At 39.3% G+C, this 25,045-nt stretch overlaps 1 protein-coding gene across 5 annotated transcripts in view; it reads left to right on the top strand.

Moving 5' to 3' along the window:
- LOC113113393 (THO complex subunit 2-like) overlaps positions 1-25,045 on the top strand; it is a 53,471-nt gene that overhangs the window by 5,613 nt on the left and 22,813 nt on the right. For all 5 annotated transcript variants that reach the window (XM_026279560.1, XM_026279558.1, XM_026279559.1 and 2 more), the window contains exons 4-20: positions 881-932; positions 1,768-1,838; positions 2,428-2,549; positions 4,072-4,205; positions 5,438-5,598; positions 5,818-5,910; positions 9,084-9,239; positions 10,796-10,968; positions 12,189-12,384; positions 12,804-12,842; positions 14,131-14,261; positions 14,539-14,640; positions 19,528-19,612; positions 22,171-22,264; positions 22,598-22,678; positions 22,888-22,984; positions 24,891-25,008. In XM_026279560.1, coding sequence (XP_026135345.1) covers positions 881-932; positions 1,768-1,838; positions 2,428-2,549; positions 4,072-4,205; positions 5,438-5,598; positions 5,818-5,910; positions 9,084-9,239; positions 10,796-10,968; positions 12,189-12,384; positions 12,804-12,842; positions 14,131-14,261; positions 14,539-14,640; positions 19,528-19,612; positions 22,171-22,264; positions 22,598-22,678; positions 22,888-22,984; positions 24,891-25,008 — 1,905 coding nt within the window. The remainder of the gene's footprint in view (positions 1-880; positions 933-1,767; positions 1,839-2,427; positions 2,550-4,071; positions 4,206-5,437; positions 5,599-5,817; positions 5,911-9,083; positions 9,240-10,795; positions 10,969-12,188; positions 12,385-12,803; positions 12,843-14,130; positions 14,262-14,538; positions 14,641-19,527; positions 19,613-22,170; positions 22,265-22,597; positions 22,679-22,887; positions 22,985-24,890; positions 25,009-25,045) is intronic.

The raw sequence follows: 25,045 nt of genomic DNA, 5'->3' as shown, positions 1-25,045 counted from the left end.
TGTGATGTATAATTCACGGCATTTAGAAGTGCCCACGATAACAATATCGTGCATATTCATTATCATGATCTATCGCATTACCGAATACCAGCATTTGTCTAGTTTGGAGTGACATTGTGAAATACATGACAGGAGTTTTTGGGGAACTATCGCTTCTCAGCAGGACACAGAAGAGGACATTTACTCAAATTTCAACCACTCTTTGTAGATAAAAGCGATTTTTCTGGTTACAGGGAAAAATGACACTTTGCTGCATGTGAGAAATCCTCCGACCACAATGACCTTGACCTAGACACAGATTTGTATTAGTGATGCTTCCTCATGCTGATCAGAACAAACTCCAGTCTAAAGGTTTAAACCAAATGTGAAACTAAAGTGATGTAGAAGGACGGCAGGCTTTCATCGATCACAAGCGGTCACAGAAAGCACATTTTCTGGATGTCGACTGCTTTGGTTTTAGTTTTTTGCTTTCTAGTCTGAACTTTCATGAGCGGCTTTGAATGCACACACAAAGGGAAGTCCTCTGAAGTGAAGATAACAACCATTGTGAAGTTCTGCTAGGACTATTTCATCCCAGCACCCTCCCAAACTCAGTCCTGCTGAGATGTGAAGCTTGCTGTCCCGCGTGTATCTCAATGAGGTTTCCTCTAAACGTTTAAATCAGACGTTACGGCTGTTCTTTCACCGCTGTAGCTGTGTTTGATCTGTGGAGCGCGGACACAGATAGCTTTGTGACATCTCATCTCATCTCAGCCAGATGAAACTATCTTCTAAACCCAGCTGAAGTGTAGCAGTGCTGGCCTACATCGTGTGCTGTGAACTGGAGACGTTGAAATTGATGTGAACATTTGAATCTAAAGCAAGTGCGTCTGTCTTTCAGGAGCTGCGGGACGATATGCCTTCTGTTTTAGCTGATGTTTTCTGTATATTAGGTAAGTCTGGCCATATGTTTCTACATGCTAATGCTAACTGAAGAAGAGCCGGGGTGTGTGTATGAAAGACAGTTCTGTTACACTTGCATGAGTGAACATGTTTATTAAACTACCGTCATGTGTCCACGTAGATCACCGTTCTGACGGATGCTCGCATTATTCAGCTTCTTCCACTGAAGCTCCATCTACACCTCCATCTCTTCTTTGCATTTATTTTTAAGTGTTAATGTATTAATGTATTTCTGTCTTGAACATTTCTAATGTTATACTTTAAAATGGTTATAATAATATAAAAGTGCCATTGGGCCTAAGGAGACACAGAAAGCTAGACAGAGTTTGAGCTAAGAAAATAATTTAACTAATAAACAAATTTTTCTTTTATTCCCCTTAGAACACATTTTCGGCCCTTATTGTATAGATAGAAGTTAGAAATGTCAGTGTCATAAATACTAGGCATTTACCATGGCAGTTGTTTTTACTTTAATAAAACATCTTTAGTAAACAAAAACTCCGTAATTCAATTAGTGAGTTTCGGAAATGACATCTAATCTAAAACCTTTATGCATTTGCATGCTATTATAAAGATGAAGTCAATCCATCAGATCCTCAGTGACATCTGTGTAAAATTGAGTATGGCGTCTACCCTAATGAAGATCGATTGGATTCATTTCTTATAACAAAGCTTATTTAACAGACTCAAAAAAAAAAAGCGTGCTGTGACCGTCAATGAAAATAGCAGTAGATGCACATAACACATCAAGAGTTAATTTACTGGTCATGTAGATCTTCCTGTAATAACTCCCACGACGTGCATGTGTTGTTGTTGATTTTGCAGATATTGAGACGGGCTGTTTGGAGGAGAAACACAAGCGAGATCATTTTACCCAGCTGGTTGGAGCCTGTCTGGTGAGTGGAGTTGTGTTCATGACCACTGTGTGGCAGTGATGCACTGAGACCCGTCGCCCATCTCTCCAGCACACACTGCGCTTCATGACGTGCCTTTTTTATGCATGCATACTGACTCTGAAGATTAGCTGCATTAGAGTATTGAGTGGCCCCAATTCTGTCCTCTAGTGAAAAATTTAATGGTGGTCACAAAGGGCTGCTCTCCTCCTCTGAACGAACCTCCAGCGCTGAAACGCATCGAAAGCAGCTGAGCTAGGCCTCAAACCGGAGCAGGTTTCCCCTCTTTGTTGTGTCAGGACACGACGTGTATGTGATGCAGTCGAGGTGACTCATCAAGACCTGCTCTGCTCCTGCTCTCTTCTCATTTAATCCACCGTACGGCTGATTAGTATGCAAATGTGTGCTTGTTATGCAGTGTTATTAGTGTCTTATGTAAGTGTGGCTGAAGGCCGTCGAGGTTGGATGTGGGCAGTGCTGCGCCGATGGACGCAGAGAGATTATTCTGCGGATCTTATCCTCCTGATAGAGCTTCCACAGCTGTGTTGGTGAAGAGCGTCTAATTAAAGGCACGGTTGTCTGTGGTTTTCAGATCTGTGTTCCTGACGGTATGCTGAAGGAGAGATTGGATCCGGAAACGCTGGAGTCTCTGGGGCTGATCAAACAGGCTCAGCAGTTCAACCAGAAGATTGTCAAAATCAAGACCAAACTATTGTAAGTCACGCTTCCTGCTGGTCTCAGCACCTTAAATAGGCTCGAATACATCTTTCTTGTAAATACAGGTCTTGGAAACTATATTGGTGCCTAACTAGACAGCATTCGTTCTTAAACTAGTGTGTGGCTTGAGCGTCGCAGTCTGAAAACTGAACGTGCTGCCTATCAAGGTTGTGTTTTTAGGCAGCAAAGCACCTCAGTCCTCTCAATCTAGTGAGAGAGTATTGCTTCATGTCTAGATGAGAGGTGTGCTAGCTTTAATCCATCCATGTTTTCCAGAATTATTTCAATATTTTTTAAAATGTTCAATAGTGCGATTCCTGGTGGAAAACTCCAATAATTATAATAATAACTGTTAATAATCAATACAATTCTTTCTATTTTTTTTTCTGTTGTAAAAAAAGATGCAAATAACAAACAGTAGAAAACCAAGTCAACACTGGTTAGTGTATTAATTAAGTGTAAACTGATTCTTATTAAAGCTACTGAAGTTATTCAGCTCGGAGCAGTTAGTCTTTCGGTGTTTGGTTCACATTATTGACAGACTGCGGCAGGTTTATCATGTTATACCTAATGCACGGATCCAAAGTGATCTGATTTCTTTCTGTTGACTGTTTATGTTCACTTATGACATAACCGACCAGGTTTACGCTAAGAACACTTGACAAGACTGAGATCTGGTGGTAAATGTGGTAAATCCTGCGAAACGGAGCTGAATGCTTTCTGAGAGGCTCTTTCTGAAAAATATCAATATTCGATAGCATTTAAAAAAAAAAAAGAAAAAAGTTGAAGGTTAATTTGATCAATATCTAATTTAATTTCACTTCTGAAAAAAGTATTTTCTTATCAACTGAAACGCTCTGAGATCCCTCAGGGAAGATGATAATCTTGTTGTTGTTCTTATTTCTGAAATGTAATAATCTGTCCACAAAGATGTTGTGAATGTGAATCATTCTGAAGCAAGCAGTGCAGCGGACCTCATACTTCAATAAATGACAAACAAATCGATATTTAAAATCAGTATCTGACAACACCATAACCTATAGATGCTGCGGTTTCAGAAAACCTTGGTGTTTTTAATGGCTTGCGTTAAAGCAAGTTGAAGTGCAGAGTTTGACCTCTGAACTGCTTGGTGAGGTGAGTTCAGATGACAGTGGGTCACAGTCACAGCTTGAGTTCATGTGACACCGGACGTCAGCGTGTTATTGTGAATCTATTAAATGTCCACAGCCTCATTTTGCTGTAAATGAAAGGCATGGCGCTGAACTCCCTTGATGATGATTAATTGCACGCTGTAGTGTAGGTCGCTCTTAATGAGTTTGATCAAGATAGCGGAGCACTCTCTCTCTCCTCTCGTAGCACAGCTCTTTACGTGCATCCATCAGGATCTGATCTTGTCTTCTAAAATGCTGAGGGTTTGCGTTATCCTCACACTCCTGTGTGTGACCAGCAGACCTCAGCTCTGATCAACTTCATTATTTTCAGATGACTGCATGACGTCTTTCCGTCTTTCACTCCGTAGTTACAAACAGCAGAAGTTCAATTTGTTGCGTGAGGAGAATGAAGGCTACGCTAAGCTGATCACGGAGCTTGGGCAGGATCTGTCGGGGAATCTCACCAGCCACCTCGTCCTGGAGAACATCAAGTCATTAATAGGTACAGTATGTGCTCGTGCGCTGAGATCCTGAAATACTGCTGCACGGGTCAGGATGTGACGTGATGATTACAGTGCCTCTTAACCAGAGAGCCTCGGTTATATATGTATGTGAACTTATTTCATATATTACTAACAATGAAATGTATAGTTATTTAAATATACATAATATTCTAACTTAAAGGGGCAGTACACCCAGTACACCGTCATTTAATTCCGTTCAAATGTATTTGTATATTGCTTTTCACAATACACGTTCTTTCAAAGCAGCTTTACAGTAAATGCATGTCTACATTACAAGCAGAAGTGTATGTGTCCAAGTAATGTTCATTTCACTAATGAACAGTTCAAGGTAATAGAAACATACAGTAAGCTAACATGAAGTAATTTTAAGATGAAGCTCATTAAAGTGAGTATTATTAAGGTGATCATAATGATTACTCTCCCTCATGTTATTCAAACCTGTATGAAGTTCCTTCTGCTGAACACCTATTTTGAAGAAAGCTGAAAGCCAAACAGTTGCTGGTAGCCATTGACTTCCATGGTATTTTTTTTCCATACTGTGGAAGTCAATGGGGACCAGCAGCTGTAAACTCGTAAAGCTTTGCAACAACTTGAGTAAATGTTAATTTTAATTTTTAGGGCAACTATGCACTTTACAGAAATGCTAAAAAACATCCAATGGAGTTCAACCTGAAATACAGTTTAATTGTTCCCCTCTTTCTTTTTCTTTGTACTTTTGAACTGAAATGTACATAAACTGATTTTGTTTTAACTCTGCAATTGAGCCGTTCATATTTTTTGTGCAGTGTTTAGCCTGTATGTTTGTTCTTTTTAATGTCTGTCGTGTCTGTTTTCCAATCAAAAATCTGTGCCATACATTGCAAAGAATATACATTTGTTAGTTTTTTCTTAATTTATAATAAAGCAGCATGTAGTTATTAAACTACAATAATTCTAAACTGATATAAATAACAGTATGAGTATTGGATTGGTTGTTAATGGATGCAGTATCTGTATCGGACATAAAGAGTGATATCTAGCCATCCTTAATAAAAACTAAAATAATGGTATACAGTACACATGGTGGAGCAGCAGAGCAAATGATGAACCGCTCACACTTTCCCCGGGTCACTGGACCGTCTCTGTTCAGCTCTGATAATGACTGGCGGCCCAAACAAACATTTATGATCACGTGTGCTGACAGCTGATGCCGCCCGTGTTCTGTCCTCAGGATGTTTCAATCTGGACCCAAACCGTGTGCTGGACATCATCCTAGAGGTGTACGAGTGTCGCTGGGAGCAGGATGAGTTCTTCATCCCTCTGATCAAGTCCTACATGTGTGAGCACCAGACCCTCTGCCACATGCTGGGCTTCAAGTTCAAGTTCCACCAGGTACGGTCCATCACACAGCTGTGTTTGTGGCTTCCTTTACATAAAATCATTTTTCTTCGAATGATCGAAAGTAGGAGGAATCCACTCTGATCCAAATACTTAATAGGGATGGGAAACGTTATGAACATTATATTGTGCATCTGGGCTTGTTTGCCCTGCTCTTGGATGAGATCCATGCCTGTAATGTTCATCTGGTGTTTTGTGTGTGTGTTTTCACAGGAGCCTAACGGAGAAACGCCATCTTCTCTGTACCACATCGCTGCAGCTCTTCTTCAGCACAATCTCATCGCTCTTGAAGACCTCTACGTTCATGTAAGTGGAAGAGTCCTAGTGTCACAACCCTCTACATTGAGAGTAAATCACTCACATAAGTGACTAAATCTTCACTCTGGGTCGGTCGTTAGTTCAGTGAATACATTCTTAGATTTTACTCCCCATTGTGTGAGTTGGAGGGCAAGTATAACTTTAGCACAGATACATTTTCACCTGAGTGCTTCAGAGTTTTGCTCTCCAAGTGATCTGTACCGTTTAATTCACCACGCTGAATCGATACGCTACGATATACGATACTTTGAGTTCATTTAAAATTCTTCAGCTTTTAAGAATAAGCAGATGACATGCCGGTTTCTCCGGTCGTGGGCGGAGCTAATGGGCAAAAGGCAGTCTTATTGGCTGGTGCTTATGTATTTACCATCCCAGTTTTGATATCAGCCAATCAGTTTGAGCAAACACTGACAACGTGATTAATATTCATGAATCCAGCAGGTCATCAATCCTTAGTGCGTTTTATATTGATAGCATAATAGTAGAATTTTGATAAATAAGCATTATTTAATAATAGAAATTTAGTGATTAGAAGTAAACTGGTAAACTAAAAGTAGACTGGTGGCAATGCTTAAGATATTGTTGACCACTCAGGGCCACTATAATGCTTGATTGACTCATTAAGAAGCTACAATTTAAAAAGCTGTGTCATTTTACTAAGATAAGCTGATTTATATATGTGTGCGTATGTGTATATATATGTAATATATTAGGGATGCACAAATTCGATAATGGCTTTAAATGTAAATATCGGCATCGACCCGATATGAAAAATTATGCCGATATGTCTTGCCGTTAAGAGGAATACGTTAACTCGGCTCAGGGTGTGCTAGTGATTAATCACGTCAGCAGTGTGGCTCATTCTTGAAGCAAAGTTTTGTCTGAATGATGATTGACTGTTTTGGATCGCTGCATTTAATCTGTGAAAGAACATACTTTTTTTTTACGTTTTTAGATATTTTCAAAGCTTCAATGTGTTGTAAAAAACAACAACTTCATTGTTTAATTATAACAAATAAGTTATGGTTAAAAATGTATAAAATTACAAATATTTTGCTAATGATTTCTGCCCAGGAGAGACTTGGTGTTGCTTCCAAACAAAAGGAAATATATCGGTATCGATATCGGGCAAAATTAGTTGAAAAATATCGGCATATCGAATATTGCCAAAAATCTAATATTCATGAGTTCATGTGTGCATGCGTAAAATAGTATCATTCTGTTGAGTAAACTAATAACAATTTTCTGTTAGAATCAGTTTTTTTAATCAGCAGCCCTGTCTGTATGCATTCATTTACAAGTTCTTATCAGCTACTGCAGTAGTCGGTAAATAAGGTTCCATTAGTTAATGTTAGTTAACTACTTTCGTTAACATGAACTAAGCAAGAACAATCCTTCTACAGCATTTATAAGTCTTAGTTCATGTTAATTTCAACATTTACTAATGCATTATTTAAATCAAGTTGTGCTTGTTAACATTAGTTAATGCACTGTGAATTACCATGAACTAAAAATGAATAACTGTATTTTCATTAACTAACATTAACGAAGATGAATAAATACAGTAATGTATTATTCATTGTTTGTTCATGTTAATTAATACATTAACTAACATTAACTAATGGAACTTTATTCTAAAGTGTTACCCAGTAGTCAATTTTCAGAAGAAATCTGTTCTAATTTTCTTTTTTTCTTTAAGCATGAACTCACTTAAGTTGTAAACGCTCACTATACCATTCCTTAAAACAGAGTGTAAACCCAACTAGAGAGTGTAGTTATCTTCCTTGACTAGCAGGGGTTTTCTCCAGAGTGCAGAACAGCGATGGCAGTGATAACTGCATTAACTGCAGGTCTTTATATACTTTGCCATAAAAACACTCTTGGCTGAATACGTTTAGTAGATTTAAAGGGATATTTCACTCTAAACTGAAAATTTACAGGCCATCCAAGATTTAGGTGGCTGTTTTTCTTCTGTAGAACATAAAAGGTGGATTGAAACGATGCAAATCAGTCGCTCAAGAGTCAGAAAAACATCTACAGGCATCACAATTAATACCCGTGGCTCATGAACGTATATTGAGATCTTATGAAAGGACTTTTTGTTTCACACACTTTTTCATTCTGGGAGAAACCGCTTGTTCATATTGTGCAATATAGAAGCGTCTTCATTTGTATCAGATAACGTCTTTATGAACAGAACAAGCAGTAAATATCATCCTTTAAGTGTTTAAAATGTAATTCTGCTTATTAGAATTGCAGGTGTTCTTTGACTTCATTTACACACAGTGTTAAATGTGTTATTGTGGAGGAATATTTGCAGTTGAAGTGGGTCCTACATGCATCTGGAGCGTCATGCTCATAATCGAGCAGCTCAGAGCATAATGCCAGCTTAATGCCGAGAATTCAGTCACAAAACCTGCAACAAATGCACAATATGCGGTTTAATACTCAGGTTAAATGTGCTTGTGAGAATCTTAAGTAAGCTACACATGAGTGTAATGAGTCCTGGAAAAAAAATTGAGCTTGTTCTTGGTGCTTGCTCCATTGATGCCGATGGATATGGAGAAACTTAAAAGTAGTGTTTATTTCGTTGATGAAAACTAACAAAAAAGTATAAAGACAAGACGACACTGAAATCATTAAACACTAGTTGTGGATGTATCAACATGCAATATGGTTGATGAAAAAGGTAAATAATAAAAATTCAATAGTTTTCTTTAACAAAAAGATGAGTAAAAATATAGTTTGCAGTTGCCAGATGTCAAGTTTATATCTCCCATCAGTTTGTTTAATTATAATTTTTTTGCCATGTTTAACTTTATTTTTGCAACCTGGAAACCATAAGCTTGTGCTGAAGTTTACTGCTCTCCGTTGAGATTTTGCTGAATGGACGTGTAGTCCAGCCGGTGTGTGTTCGTTCACATGGTTGTTTTCACGGTTTCTGCCTAAATCTGCCATCAGTCAGTGATGCATATTGTTCTCAATTATATTGTTTGCTATTGAGGTCTCTGAATAAATGCACTTATGCAACTTCTGTGCAGCAGTACGGAGTCATATTGTTGTTGTTGTAAAAGAAAGACATGGATATACTGATAGGAATTAATATTAGGAATGGGAACAGGAAGATCGGACGATTGAGTAACTGCTGTGTCTTTACCCAGCTCCTCCCACTGGATTCCAGCATCGTGGAAGAGCACAAGAGAGAGATCCTGGAGGCCAAGCAGATCGCCCGCAAGCTCACCATGGTGGTCGTCCCCTCGGAGAAGACCGAGGACAAGGAGAAAGAAAAGGAGAAGGAAGAGGAGAAGAACGAGAAGGTAACTTATTTCCAGAAAAGCAATGTGTGCACCACAAGTGGCACCAGACAGAAATGTGAAAAATGAGTTCACCCACAAACAATCATGCCATTCAAGAGCTTGAACAAAAATGACTTTTTGGCTTTGCTTGTCTGACAGGCCTCAGTTGTAAGTGTTTTTATGTAAATGCATTTCTTATTTGTTCAGATACGCTGAAGGAAAAGTCAAAAGCTGGCTGTAGTAATCGTCAGCAGGCCATACACGTTTTTTGGGTCTTTTCAATTATTATAAATAACTTTTAGTAACTTAAACTAAAGTTCGTTTACTAAAATGATTAAAGCTTATTTTATTTGAGTGAGTTGCAAGGCAACATTTTTATTTTTCATGATGTAATGGTCTAAATGCTTGTAGATGTGAGCGCTACATGACAGGCTTTATCTGGGCTGATCAGACGCTGGATTACAGCAGCACATGTACAGACAGACACTCAGCATGTGCTCAGGACTGTGTCTGACAGCCTCAGATTCACCAAATTCACTTCCAGATGCAGAGATGAGCTGCACTTTAGTCAAGCTAATGGTTTAAATGACATTATCCCTGTATGCTGTCAGAATATGCATGCAGAATGTGCACAGGGCTTTAAAATGCTAAGCAATGACGGCAGTTAACATTAATTACCTTTACTTCTGCTAATTAAAAACTTTGGTTCGTTATTTAGAAGTGTATTTATAGTTATGCAGCTTTATTGAACATAAGACTTTAAAATTCTTCATCTTTCATCAGAAGTTGTACATTCAATACCGAGCTGATTAAAATAGCCACATAAGGATCTACTCTTTCTATTAAAAAGTCTCATCTTGTCACACATTTGTGCTGATTTTAGTGTGAAAAGACCTTAAGACTACAGACTATAACTATTAAATAAAGGAGCGTTCAGCAGCATACTGGCTGTGGAATTGAATAATAGCAAATCAATTTGAAATAAATAGCTACTTTATCCTTAAGTCTATATTAATTGCCTTTGAAATTAGAGGATCGTCCTTGTATCTTATTTAATGTAACTGTTTGCCATTTCAAGCATGTTAAATTGAAGTGAAATCAGAGCAATTTATATGGAAAACTTGTCAGTGATGGCACTTAAGCAAAGAAAGTAGACAAGTGGAGCACAAGACTTTGAAAGCAGGTGTGTATTAAAGCGAAGAGTATGTGCAGTTTCGTGTGTGCATTTACTGAGCCTCCAGGGTGAATGAAAGCACTGAGCATAATGTAGAATAAAAAGTTCACAAATGAATCAAAAGTTATTAGTTGCAGCTTGTTTTAAACTTTTTCCGCACTTCTGACTGGTTGTGTGAGAATCCGTGTTTTGCAGCCATTGATGGGGCTTTTCATTAGTGTGACTTGTAAGCTGTATGAACCGGCACAGATGGTCTGTGTGTGTGTGTGTGTGTGTGTGTGTGTGTGTCATCGGTCTCTGAAGATGAGAGTTCCCTCAGACTCCTCACAGGAAGAGCGTGTAATGGTGCCGTATGTGGAGGTGTGTCCTCCGCTCCTCTAATCCGTCTCTCCTCTCATGTCAGCCTCCTGATAACCAGAAGCTGGGGCTGCTGGAGGCGCTGCTGAGGATTGGTGACTGGCAGCACGCTCAGAGCATCATGGATCAGATGCCAGCTTTCTACGCCACCTCCCACAAGGCCATCGCCGTCGCACTGTGCCAGCTGCTGCACCTGATCGTGGAGCCGCTCTACCGCAGGTACAGCGTCCAGCGTCTGGTGTACATTCACGGTCCTCTGCCAATCAGAGCAGTGCACACCTGACTCTCAGTGATCCAGGATCGGTGGGCGGGGCTAAACGGACAGTTGATCTTCTGTGGAGGCGGGGCTTAGTCACACTATTACGTCATAGTGTGGCACATTCTACAACCTGTCGTTTATGCAGATTGGCTTCAATATAAGCTGATTTTAGACTAGAAAGTCTTGAGTTCAGAAACTTATGGGATGTTTTCATAGTACAGTGACCTCTTATGTGTCAAAAGATCACAGGAATTTAGATGTCGCAGTTCATGACCCCTTTAAGTTTAGTTGTGTGCAGGACTAAGGGATCTAAAATATGGGCATGCAGAATAAGTGCTTTTTAAGTACTAATAAATGACCAGTATGCTGGTAATATACATGTAAATAAGAAACTAGTTGTGCGCCGTAGCATTTGGGGTTACCGGCAGAGAATGAGTTAGCTTTTTCAATCAGCACATCTACTGTTTTTGTTCAGACCAATGTGAAAGTTTACCTGTATTTTTATGCAGCAAATAGTTTTATAAGAAGCTTATTTTGCATTCTTATATATATATATATATATATATATATATATATATATATATATATATATATATATATATATATATATATATATATATATATATACAGATATCATATTTAAAATTAAGCATTTGTACATTTGACTAATCCCTTTTCCTAAAGCTCTGTTTGAACTCTAAAGGTGTTTAAATGATGGTTCTTACAGATGGATTCCACATCGTTGAAGTCTGTTAATGTACTTAAGGATTGTAAGACGTGAATCTGACAATGTTTTCATGTTAATTACGAGTAATTCATTTTTTATATTCCCAGATGTTTTGTTGCAGTTAATAATGGTATTCCTAAAAATAACATAATTGGTTATTCTTTAGCAAAACGCCCCTCAATGGTTGCTTTTGTTTTCTGAAAGTGTGATGTACTGTGTGGGTGCTTGAAAGCTCCACATCAGAGTTAATGTCTTCATATTTCCGACCCTGTATCTCTAGTGTCTGTTGCTTGGAAACAGTAGGAGAAAGATTCGAGATTTTCTAACTTTTTGGTTCTCATTCCCCAATAGTGTAAAATCATGAAATTAGTTTTTACAGGTCCAGATTTTCTGTAGATCCAGCGCTGGGACAGAAAGCACAAGTGAAACTCTCTGAACATCCTCTATTTTTAGGGCTGCAGTCCCCAAAGGTGCCAAAGGCAGTTTGATGACGCCTCTGCGGAGCAAACAGGCACCGCGGCCGGCCGAAAGATTCGACGATCTCTCCAGGGACGTCTTCACCATGCTGTGCTACCTGGGCCCTCACCTGTCCCACGACCCCATCCTGTTTGCCAAGATCGTGCGACTGGGCAAGAGTTTCATGAAAGAGGTGAAGACCGAAGCATTTAAACATATTTATAGAGAGATTGTCTCGTGTATACTCCCATCTTGCCATAGCACAAATAATGTATTCAGTCATTACAACATCTTATCCATCCAATATCTCCGCTGTGCTGTGGCTGGATGGTGGATGTATGTGTTGTTGGCTCACGCGGAGGTAGAAGTGATTCAGCACTTCTAATGACTTCTGTAGATTCTGCTTTGAAAGCCTGTCTCCTCTGTTATTACAGTATTGTCCTTGTGTGTTTTGGTGGCCAGAGAATGTAATGGTGTGTCCCAGAGGTTGATGAGGTCTATATCAGGGCTGTATTGCTCTTCGGCTTGCTTTAATGTAAACTGTGTGAGTTCTGTAGTCTCGCTCTATGGCTGGTTAGCCTCTATTGATCAGTCTCTCTCTCTCTCTCACAGTACCAAAGTGAAAGCAGGCAAGACACAAAGGACAAAATGGTGAGTCATGGCGAATCTTGAGTGGGATTGTAGAGTTGAATGAAGAACAGCACAAGTTTCTGGCTTTTTTTTTTTTTTTTTGTTCGATAAATATGCTGACTGTAAAGAGTATTTGACGTTTTTAACTCACCCAATTTAAACCCCTAATGTATCCATCCAATCTAGGGATGCAACTGTATGAAAATTTCTTATCACGATTATAGTAACCAAAATTATCAGTGTTATCACGGTATTGTGAAAATGTGCTGGAGATTTTAAACAAGTACTGACACTTTAAGTTTTATATTTAAAAATCAACAAATAAAATGACTTTCACTAAAACAATAACATTACCAACGATGTCCTAATTTAAAATGACAACTGGACCGATTAATAGCATGTGGAGGTTGACTTTGTGTGGCTTAAAATTTATTAATTTTGTATGTTATTGTAAAGCTTATCAATGTCAAGCAATACATTTCTTCAAAAATCATCCAAGTTACCAAAATTTATTAACAACTCGTCAAAAGTTCTAAAACACAAATAGGCTTAACTGGTAGCACGTTGATACTGTAAGGGTTCAACAACCCCCAATATAGATGCACCGCATCTAGTTAAAAACATCTCAGCTGTTCAGAGTGACGCAAGCGCACAAGGTCATGTGACAAGAACCAACTCACTCAGCTTCCTTCGGGGTGAAATTTGTTTTTGAAAAATGGGGTGCGACAAACCTAGGTGCGAGGACTGGAATTGAGAACCACTGAGTAAGTTACTACATGGAGGAAAGATGAAAACAAAATGCCATCGTTTCTGAAGACAGTCAGAGCCTTCAGAGGTACATTCATATAATAAATGAATTCATATATTCATGTGTATACTTCCCTCCGCACTCTTTTCCGCCCTGTTGAGACTGTTACTGACAACTGTGCTTTATGCTGGACAGTATTTTAAGTGCGAGTTGTTGAAATCGCGGTACTCTTAATACGGTTCTAATGATGACTAAAAGATGAAACGGTAATACTAACCGTGGGGAATTGAATCATGATTTATCGTCAAACCGGTAATCATTACATGCCTAATCCAAACAAATGATCTGTTAACCATTTAACACTAGCATTGAACAGCTACTAATGTTATTCAGAGTAATTGTATTTGATTACTGAATGTTCCTGTAAGGGCCATACGAGTGATTTATTGAGAGCTTTTTCAACATTTGAGAGACTGTATCTCCAGATCCGGCCGTTGATTGTGTGTTGTGTCCAGCAGTGCAGCTGTGTGTGAAGTGATGGATGTGTGTGTGTCTCCGCAGGACTCTCTGCTCAGCTGTTTTCTCAGTATTGCTGATCAGGTGCTGTTACCGTCTCTCTCGCTCATGGAGTGCAACGCCTGCATGTCTGAAGAGATCTGGGGCTTCTTTAAACTCTTCCCCTACCAGCACAGGTACAGTCAGCTCTTAACACCGCACTGATCGCTCAACCTACAGGTCTTCTGCTCCGGCCCTCTTCAGCACCGCAGTCCTGTCTTCATGGGAGTCGTTGAATCAAATGATAGTTGTGTGTGATCGTATAGCAGCTGAAGAATATGAGGCTGTTTTACTGCGGCTGGATATATTGCATGTCTATTCCCCCGTACACTGATCTAAACACTGTCAGAGTGCCCTGATGAGTATGACACACTTTCATCACCTCACACGTGGATCTCTGTGTTGTGTGATTAGGTATCGCCTCTATGGGCAGTGGAAGAATGAGACGTACGGCCATCATCCACTCCTGGTGAAGATCAAGGCTCAGACGGTAGACCGAGCCAAATACATCATGAAGTAAGTTTAAGCAAGCCTCCGTTACTGAGCTTCTCTGGCCTGTAGTCAAGTCAAGTCTTTATCTGTATAGTGCTTTATACACAGGGGTGCACATAAGTGGTCCGCAGGTCTGCATTCGCGACCAAAATAAAAAATGCGTAATATAAATGTTCTGACAGTGCATTTGCGTACCGACATGGTTGAAAGCATAAATCTTGGCAATGCCATGCCGTTTTCAAAGCACAATGCAAAACTGTGACATTCATCCACTAACGCTCTTTAATCAGCGGCGCTAAATCCGGAAGCGCGTGTACTTACTTGCCGGCAACCCGCCAAAATAAAAGTCTGCTGATTTTAAGTTTGAATATGATGAAAACACTTATTTATTTATTTTTATATGCTTTTTTCCAAAGCGACTTAAAATTGGGGAATACATAAAGCAAATTTTCTTAAAGAGGCTAACAAAGTAAGTAGTAGTGTATATATTAGCATTTTATTTTTAAGTTTATTTACTATAAAATAAATGCATTTGTATTTAATACTAGGACTGCTTTTTATTTTTAATAATATTATTTAAACAACTATTAAATAACTATTATTAGTTTATTTACTTTTTTTTTTAAGAACTAAATAAATAAAGTGCAATAATATAACTATTATTAATTCATTTTTTATAGTTGCATTTAATGGGTCACGCTATATGCAGTGTGAGGAGGAAACCAAATCTCCAGGTTCTCTTATGAGTACTGATTGATCGTGTCAAACGGGAAAATAGTTAGGCAATAATGCTAGAAGTCATCCAACTGTTGAGTGGATTGTGATTTAAATCTGAATTCAGTCTTCATCATTTGACTCTTGATCATTCCAGTGTGAAAAGGCTTTCTCAGTCATAGCGTGTTTGTGCAGAGTTTCCTATGTTTGTACGATCCACTTTGTTTCATATATATATCTTTACACAATTATGTGGCATGTTGTGTGTGTGTGTGTGTGTGTTTGTATATATATATATATACAACATGCCACATAATTGTGTAAATATTGATTAATTGATCATTATATATATACTCTTTGTGAAGCGTCCTTGAGCTTGGGAAAGGTGTTATGCAAACTAAACTTATTATTATTATTATTATTATTATTATTATTATTAAAAACAGGCTTGATTTTTATTAAGTCACCTTTAAAAAAAAAAAGGCTTTTATAGAAAGGGTGCAATAAATTTATTACATTTTACAATGTTGTGAAAGCAAATAAATACTAATATCTTCGTACGGATGCTGCTCTTGAGAAATCCTGACAAAATGTTTGCCAATCACTTGAAAATGTTTTCACCACTGGTAATCAAATCTGAGCAGCTAATCGTCATGCTAGAGTGTAATTAGTAATATTTTACACTAAAACGGTTTAGTCTGTATTTGCTGAAGTAAACCCATGAGTGTAGTGTAGCTGCTGTTCTGGTTATTTCCTCTCTAGTGAAATGTTTTCTGAAGAGTTGAAGTGTTTTAAAGATACGAGATCTGAACTAGTTTAATGCATTTTCTTAATTACGTTATTTCTTATGCCCTAATGCTTAAACATCCTGCATTAAAGAATAGTTCTGTAGAAGCGTTCTCTTACTCACACACTGTTCTAAATCTAAATTAAATTCTTTCTTTGGAACACAACAGAAGAAATGCCACTCATTCTCACACTGCATGGAGACCCTGACTCCAAAAAGCCCCATGAAATAGTCCATGATGACTCATGAGCGTCCAGTTCTCCTCGTTCTGAAGGAGAAAGTCAGTCATACAGGGTTGGAGTGAACTATTTGTGTATTTATCCATAGGTTAATGTTACCTAGATAACTTCTAGATCCTCACTGCTGAGGAGATTGCTGAAATCCCTGTTTCTATGGAAACAACTCTGGAATTATGGGTAGTGTAGTTTAATTTCTTCAGATGAGGATGGTTTTAATATGCATTACATTTAAGGTGCTTTTATAATTGCAGACAGACTTATCGTGAGTTCGGAGGTCGTTCTGTTGTGTTTTTACCTTTTTAAGTTCCTGTCCGGACTTCAACCGTTGACCGTAGACCCTGTGTAGATTTAGGATGTTATACCCCTGATCAGTGCAGCTTTAAAGACCCTTTATTACGTTTATGTTTGACCTGTGTGTGTTGAGTTCAGTGCATCGAGATCGCAGGATTGCTGCATCAGAGTCTTTGCTCTCTTTTCTAGTGTGTGGAATAAATGATGATATTTTGGCAGATCATTGGACGGAGAGAGAGAGAGGAGAATGAGCTGAGGCTGAACACGTCAGAAGTGTTCGGGGAGAGCGAGGGAAGCTCAAGGTCGCCCTCGTATGTGTCAGACTGCTCTCAAACCTTTAGTCTCTCTCTCTCTGGATGCCGTTCGGTTCTTCAAGTGATGAATTAAAAGAAACTCATGATCAGACTAAGGTTAAACTTTACAAGTGACAGATGCGTCCACCATTTCTTCCTGCATTTCTTTAAATATAAATGTTATTGGATTTCATCCAACATGCTTGTTTACTCTAAGGTTTGCTTTCATTTTTCCTGGTTTGCTGTTAATCGATGTGATAGCCGGAGGCTGCAGAAGTCTGAAAGAGGAAGTAGTGTGAAGGAAATCAGAGTTTGTGGAGCTCTGTGAGGATTCAGCCTTGAATATGAAAGCCTGCTACGAAACAGGATCTGTTTGGTTAGATTTCACAAACAAAGCTGTGCCGTATTTTATCTAATATTAATACATTTAAAGTTTAATTATAAATGAGTTATTAAATGCACAATCTATCATTTGTTTTGTCACTAGAGGATGTAAATAAAACAAAGACGTTTGATGACGCTCTGAATCGTGGGTGTTGTGGTCTTCATCCACCCAGCAGATGCAGTCTGTTTTTAGTCTAACCAGTTTGCTGCATGCGTTCGAGTGTGTTCAGTGGCGTTGTGTGACTGTGTGTGTGTGTGTGTCGGGAGCTGTAGAGGGGTGCAGGTGATGTTCGACTGCAGTGCTGCGGACGAGGAGGAGGAGGAGGATCTGTGAGCACCGAGGCAGAAACACGGAGGAGTAGTGCTTCATTCAGTGTGACTGGAGGAGGTGAAGAGACTTCGGAGAGCTTTCTCTCTCTCGCTGAGCGTCTTTGCTGTCTGATTGTGACTGATGACATCACATACAGGGGACATTTTTAATCCCTGAAGACACAACTGACTTTCAGATCATTTTCATTCATTTAAACGTTGCATATATGAGCATGCAGCATTATTCCACAAGTGCCCTTCAGAGTGAGCACAAAGCAGCCGTCTGTCTGTGAGTGTCGCGTATCTAACACATTATCTAATTGCATTCCAGACGGCATTAGTGATGTCTCTGTAGAGCATTTGGAAGAGAAAGCGGTGATATACTGGAGAAATCGCAAATGAAGCCTGTGGTTGTCCTTGTAATTTGCTTCAACATTTCCAAACTTTATGTAATATTAGATTCTCGTTCAAGGTTTTTTTTTGTGTGTGTGTGTGTGTGTGTAATTGGCAGCAACTATGATACGGATGTCTCTAGCAAATGAAAGCTCTCGATCAGTTCTGAGCTTAGATTTTACACCATATTAAGAATCGTTGAAGAGAGAATCTTTTTTTTCTTCTTGACTTATTAGATTGCCAAAAGTGTGTTATGTAAAAATGGTAGACCCATACTAGTGAGGCGTCTGATGTCCTGTGGTTGATCTGAGCTTTATTAGACTTCTGGGTATCAGAGGATTACAGCATTAGAGCTGGTTAATTCTGCTCTGAAGGTTAAGCAAACCAATTAGGCCACCTGATGTGACGTAGGGAGTGATCAGGAACACGCACAGGGCTCTCTTATTAAGACCAATGACACCGTCAGTGCTCCCCAGTCGGATGCTCCTGTCGACTCAAGCTTGAATGAAAACTTCACAATGCCAGCACTGGCTCTGTGCCCTCCTCCAGTGTTTTTCCCCCAGCTACTTTATTAATTGGCTCTTTTGTGGCACACTTCAGACAGTGCAGCTCTGCTTGTCTGTTGGAAAACGCGGTGTTATAAGAACAGCCCGAAAGGCAGTGCGCTTCACGTGACAGTCCATCATGCGCCTGCTGGCATGTGTGATAAGAAATCAGTGCAGAGGCGTGAAGACGCATAAAACACGAGCGAGACGGGACACAGACAGCCGTCTGCCGCCTGTCATGGGTTCCTAATATTCACAACACTGGGAGGCCATGTTAACAAGTAGTTAACAATTAGCTTTTTTATTTTTATTGGATATTTAATATTTAAACCATTTCAACAGTTTCCGGCAAAAATAACTGTGACATTTTAATATGGCTGATATCTAGAGAACAGTTTTGTCATTGTAATGCCCAGTGATGGGGAAGAAAGAAAGTAATCGAACAAAATGTTTTTCTGTAAGCGATTAACAGCACTAGTTCTAGTGGATGTTGAGTTTACCTGCTGGTGTGAGCTGGTTTTGTCAAACTAGGTAAATTAGAAACAAGAAACTTCGATTTCAAAGCTTCATGCAGCATCCATTACCAATAATGCCTTGAAGTTACAAAGAAACTGTGTTTTAGAGCGGGGATCTCCAGCCCTGCTCCTGGAGACCTACTGACCGCCCTGCAGACTTCAGGACCTGATCTCGTCCAGTAACCCTTGATCAGCTGGTCCAGGTGTGTGTGCTTGGGACCGGGGCTGAATCTCCAGGAGCGGGGTTGGTGTGACCCCTGCTGTAGTGATGGAGCTTTTACCTATGCTCAGCCAAATGTTTGCTGATTAGTAACTAGATCCATTTAACAGGCCTGTGTTCGTCCCTGGTGAGTGTACGTGTTAACAATAAACCCTTTTTGGTGTATCTATGCCACTTTTTCAGTTTTTTTTACCTTCTCTCTGGCTGTTTTTTCCCCCCAGGCGACTGACTAAGGAGAACGTGAAGCCCTCAGGAAGGCAGATTGGAAAGTTAAGCCACAGTAACCCCACCATTCTCTTTGATTATGTGAGTATTTTATTGCTTGTGACGGCCTTAATGGTCCGCTAGACTAATGACATGCTTTTACAGGGCTACTTCAGAATCTGCAGTGTGCCATCAATTTTCATTGCTCCCAAGATTAAAAAGCTCAGACCAGTGGCCTAATGCCCAACTTTAGCATTAGCATTTCTGTAAAAAAATATTCTGAACATTCATTGGTGAAATAAAAGACTGAGATGAGCTCTGATTCAGTTGCTGAGGACTGCGCTTTTCTTAAGCCTTTCCTCATTTTATGAGCGCGGAGAGAGAGTACCTCTGAACAAACGCTCACCACAGTTCAACATGAAATCAATATCAAAAGCGTTTCCTAGAATCAATGTCCCTGAGCTAATTGGGCAGTGTTTTATTCTACATGACCAGAGAAATATGAGTAGTGTTTGCAAAGACACGTTTAGCGATTTGACTCATATTGACCAATATTGATCGCTGCAGTGATTATGTATTTTTGTCGACAAAAAAAAAATTATTTTGCTTTTTGGATTATTGCAAAATCCAATCTAAATCCAGTCATCGGATGTAAAAAGTTAAATGTCAGCTATAGATGAACGCACCACCATTTGAAATCTAACTTTGGAAAGTTTGAGTTGAGGTCTCAATTTTCATGTGTTTTTTCGTATTCGTTATTCTAAATATTTGTCACATGAAGAAACCCTGCACACTGAGTCCAATGCATATTAATGAATCCGTCGGGAAAAAATGAGTGAAAAAGGCACTAAATGGAGTCATCTAGCAGTGAGATGGTTTTGTTGTCTTCTCGTTTCTTAAAAAGAGAAAAAGGGAGGAAATATTGGGTCCATCCAATCCTGAGATAGAGGAAGGAGAGTTCCCCCTCAGGAACTGCGGGATTATCCCAAAAGATTCACAGTTGACTACAGGATGTCAGTGGATCAGTTTGATGCATTGCTAGCGATACTAGAGCCACATATTAAAAAGACCACCAATTTCTGTGAACTGAGTGTGCAGTGATCTTTACGTTGCTTTGTGCTCTGAGATGAAGTGAATGAGCTTGACAATCACCATTCTGGGGTTTGGCCATAGACTGAAAAAAAAAATGTGAACGTAGTCTCCGTGACGTCACCCATAGTCTCCTCAATAGCGGTTTTGAAACCTAAAGTGTGCAGAGCGGGCCGTCGCCATCTTGGCAGCGCATCTTCGCGCGACTCTCCCGGATAATCGAAAATGGGCAAAAAGGCGGGAGCTGATTGCTGAAGCCACGCCCACCTAGCGCGACAGCATTGTCAGCAGCGGCAATCCACCTGTCACTCAAGTGGCCACGCCCTTAATTATGCAGAACTTTAAGGCTTAATATAATTTAAACGGATGAGTTATAAAAAAATTCATCCCTCTCACAGTTGTCATGAAGGGCAAAATTAGCAATATAGACCAAAATAATTTTTTGAACCAGGCTGTAAACATGTTTTTTTCTGCTGTAAAGTTGGGCATTTTAACATGGGGACTCTATGGGACTGACTCTCTTCTGCAGCCAGCCTCAAGCGGCCAGTCGATGAATTGCAGTTTTTGTCACTTCCTTATTGGCTTCACGAGAGAGAGCGTGAGGTTGCCGCTCGGGTTTGGCGTTCACTTGTACGGTGGCTCTGAACCGTCAAAACACCTCAAAATGCTTGCAACTGATGCGAAAAAGTGAAAAAAATCAAATGCATTCCCAAATTTTTTATGACGGTCAAAACTTTTGGAGGCTATGTGTAAACTTGATTGATATAATGTGAGGTCGTACTGCTTCTTTAATGTGCGGAAACTTTGGACAAAATTTGACTCTGTGTGCAATGATCTTTAGAGTAGTTTGCAGGAGTGTGATTATAAACATGACTAGTTTGCCTGTTCACTGTAATCTTTAATGTCCCCCATTTAGTCATTTGTTAGCAACCAGCTTTTTCAAGAAAATTGAAAGAAAGAAGAATCTTAAAGGGGCATTACTGATGTAGCTTGTGTTTTAGAGTAAGATGTGGAAATATATTGTGTTTTCAGGCATTTAACCAAAAAGCCACTGACTCCAGGGAGACAGAACCAGAAGTGCTAAAATACTCATTTAATTATTTTGGCCGACAAAGATGCATTTCTAATAACCATTATTTAGAACCGATTTGTATTTAATGTATTACTTTTGTTTTGGTTTTATTTCTGATTAAGGAAATGTCTGGTAAAACTGAATATTGATTGATTGAGCTCTGTTCCTCGTTCTTGAGGGCAGTGATTTTAACAAATCCTTAAACCCAAAAAATCTGTGTGACAATGATTACATTGCCAAAAGCACCGCATGAGTTTAGTCAGTATCTAATGATGTCAGCCTGACTTCAGAAGTTTGATTGACACACTTGGACTGTGATTAATTTAATTTAATGCCATTTTGGAAAGACATGAGGATTCAAGTCTATATAAAATCTATATTTCTCACCGGTCTGTTTAATTTTAAGAGTGGAAAATGGTGTATAAAAATCAGTTTTCTCCTCAGAGGAATAAAACGAAAGGTGTATGTAGGAGGAGAGAGTTACTGTCTTTTCTTTCAGATCCTGTCTCAGATCCAGTGGTACGATAACCTCATAACTCCAGTGGTGGACTCTCTCAAATACCTCACCTCCCTCAACTATGATGTGCTGGCCTGTATCCTTTCAGACGGCTGTTATAATTACACTCCCACTGTATAATAATCTCCCCCCTCCGCTAATAACAGCTCTCACAGGAACTTGCTGATCTCCTCCAAAGTCCCATAATGAGTGCGTGATTAAAATAGCAGGTAATCGCTCACCTGGACTTCATCATCATCACTGAAGCTGACAGCTGTGTGTGTTTAAAATGAGGAAGAAAAGCATTTCTTTTGAACATGCCAAAACATATGTATGAGTAATAGTCTGAGCAGTGTCTGCCGCTTAAAGCGGGAGTGTTATCTTTAAAGAGCGAGACGTGGTGCGTTTGAGCCCTTGACCGTGTGGGCAGATTGCATTATTGAAGCTTTAGCCAACCCAGAGAAAGAGAAGATGAAGCACGATGACACCACCATTTCATCATGGCTGCAGAGTGAGTGCCACGTTTCCTCCCTTCCTCTAAAACGCAGAATAAATTGAACTTTCTTAATGGACGGTAAATGTCACTTCTTGAAATGGTTTGACCCTGCTGCTGGAGGGTGTCCGGAAGCCAGTTTGGAGCACAAACGCGTGACATTCTTGACTTGCCCTCACAGATTCTAATGCTCTTTCTTCTGATAATATCATCACGCCTTTCCCTAGGTCTCGCTAGTCTTTGTGGAGCGGTTTTCAGGAAGTATCCCATCGAGTTAGCTGGTCTTCTGCAGTATGTGACCAACCAGCTGAAAGCAGGCAAGAGGTACGCTCGCATGTTTGCTGTTCTTGAGTGTGTCCTGCTCTTTAAAGTGTCACTGTGGGATTATTTTAGTCCACGCTTCATTACAACTGATCATGTCACTATACAAAACCGACAGCTCAGAACAAGGGGCATATATGAACTGTTGAACAGGATCCTTTTAATACATTCAGCTAATGTTTTGTCTTGTGGACTATATATATTCAAACTTTTGTTGAGTGGAATGGATCACCCGGGATTTTGATAAAATGTAAAAAAAAATTGCAGATTTTGTAAGCTGTATGTACGGTAAACATCTGACTCCCGCTATACAATTCTTTTGTAAATTTTTCTGAATAAAAAAAAGAAAACTTTTGCCGCAAGTGTGATTGCATCATATAATAATTGCTGTTAATAGTTCATCATCTGTTTGATAACATCTTTAATTTACTTTTTTTGGTACATTTGTCATATGCACATAAACTGACAGTCACCGCTGATAAGCTACTACTAAATATTGTAGAAACTTGCTGTTTTTCAAAGCATAGTGTATATCCTGAAAATACAAGAAGGCATTTTATACTTTTTGCAATTTAATGAATGATAAGCCAATATTTAACCCCTTCATTCCAAGTGTTCGGTATCTAAACAGATTAATTTATTTTCTTGATGAATGGTGAGTTTATTCAGTGTTAGGACATTTTATACAGCAGGGTTAAAATGTGCTGTTTGCAGCACTGGTTCAACTGCAGCAATTAACAGTTAAAATGATGCATTTCTTTGGACTAAAGCGGTTAATTGCAGTGCTTGTCTGAGATCTCCCTGTTCTGCATATGTGTAAGCAGCAGTGTTAATAAGGTGTGGGTTATCTCTCAACACCCCTGAGAGATGTGTGTAGGCAGGCAGTTAAAGCCCTCGCTGACAGACCACAGAATTGACTAGCACTTGCTCTGAAATCTGGACTGAGCTTCATACATGTGGAAGGGCCTTATGCATGATAGATTATGGTTTTGACTGACGATGATGTATACAGTGAGGGGTGATTTCTCATTAAAGCCCATTAGCCCATGTTTTATTTTATTCAAGGTGTATATGGCTTCTTTCAGACGGATCAATCGGAGTTACATAAAAATAAAATATTTTTTTAAAGTTTTTTAATGGGATTCAGTGGGTGTTGCAGTGCATCAGTCCAAAAGAAGTGAAATAAAGTGCATCCATCCATAATAAAAAGTGCCTCGCACGGCTCCAGCGGGTGAACTAAGTCCTCCTGTAGCGAGCGATTGAAAACCTAATAATCACTTTAAAGTAGCTTGTGCCAGCAGTTGTACACAGAAAGATTAAAGTGATTACACTTTAAATAGGGTTATATTTCTAAGAAAAACGCATTGATTCGCTACAGGATACCTTAACTTTACCTTCTTTTGGACTGATGCACTGCAACCCCCACTGAGTGCAGTGAAACAGCTTGAGAGATCAAAGACCATTTTTTTTTTATATAACTCTGACTGGAATCTTCTGAAAGAAGACAGCCATTTACACCTTGGATGCCTTTAAGGAGAGTAATTCATGGGCTAATCTTAATTTTTGGTAGAACTAACCTTTAAGCAGCTGATTTTTCTCTGAATATAAAAACAGTCAATCTGAAATGCTCTAGTTTGCAATTAGCATAATTCTGAATTTTGTCTGATAACTGGATACACACTTGTTGGGTTTGAAAAGGGTACACTAATATCCTTGTGCATTACCACCAAAAAATGAAAATGGGGATCCAGTGCGTTCAAACTGGAGCTGGATCCCCCAGTCTATATTTGAGGATGTTCTGTAGGAATCACAGCTCTTTATTTGGTTTCCTTTATCCCGTGTGATTAAGCAAGAGCAGCTTTGGTTTTTATCGAGACTTTAATCGTTCACGTGTTTTATGGTGTGCCAGTTTTGACCTGCTGATCCTGAAGGAGGTGGTGCAGAAGATGGCAGGAATTGAGATCACGGATGAAATGACTGTGGAGCAGCTGGAGGCCATGACGGGTGGAGAACAGCTCAAAGCGGAGGTACAACACACATGAAGTCATAGTCATGTTTATGAAT

This window comes from Carassius auratus, chromosome 14 (assembly GCF_003368295.1).
Source record: "Carassius auratus strain Wakin chromosome 14, ASM336829v1, whole genome shotgun sequence".
In the NCBI taxonomy this organism is placed as follows: Eukaryota; Metazoa; Chordata; class Actinopteri; order Cypriniformes; family Cyprinidae; genus Carassius; species Carassius auratus.
The sequence above is the reverse complement of the archived record's forward strand: the minus strand, read 5'-3'. Positions and strand labels throughout refer to the sequence as shown.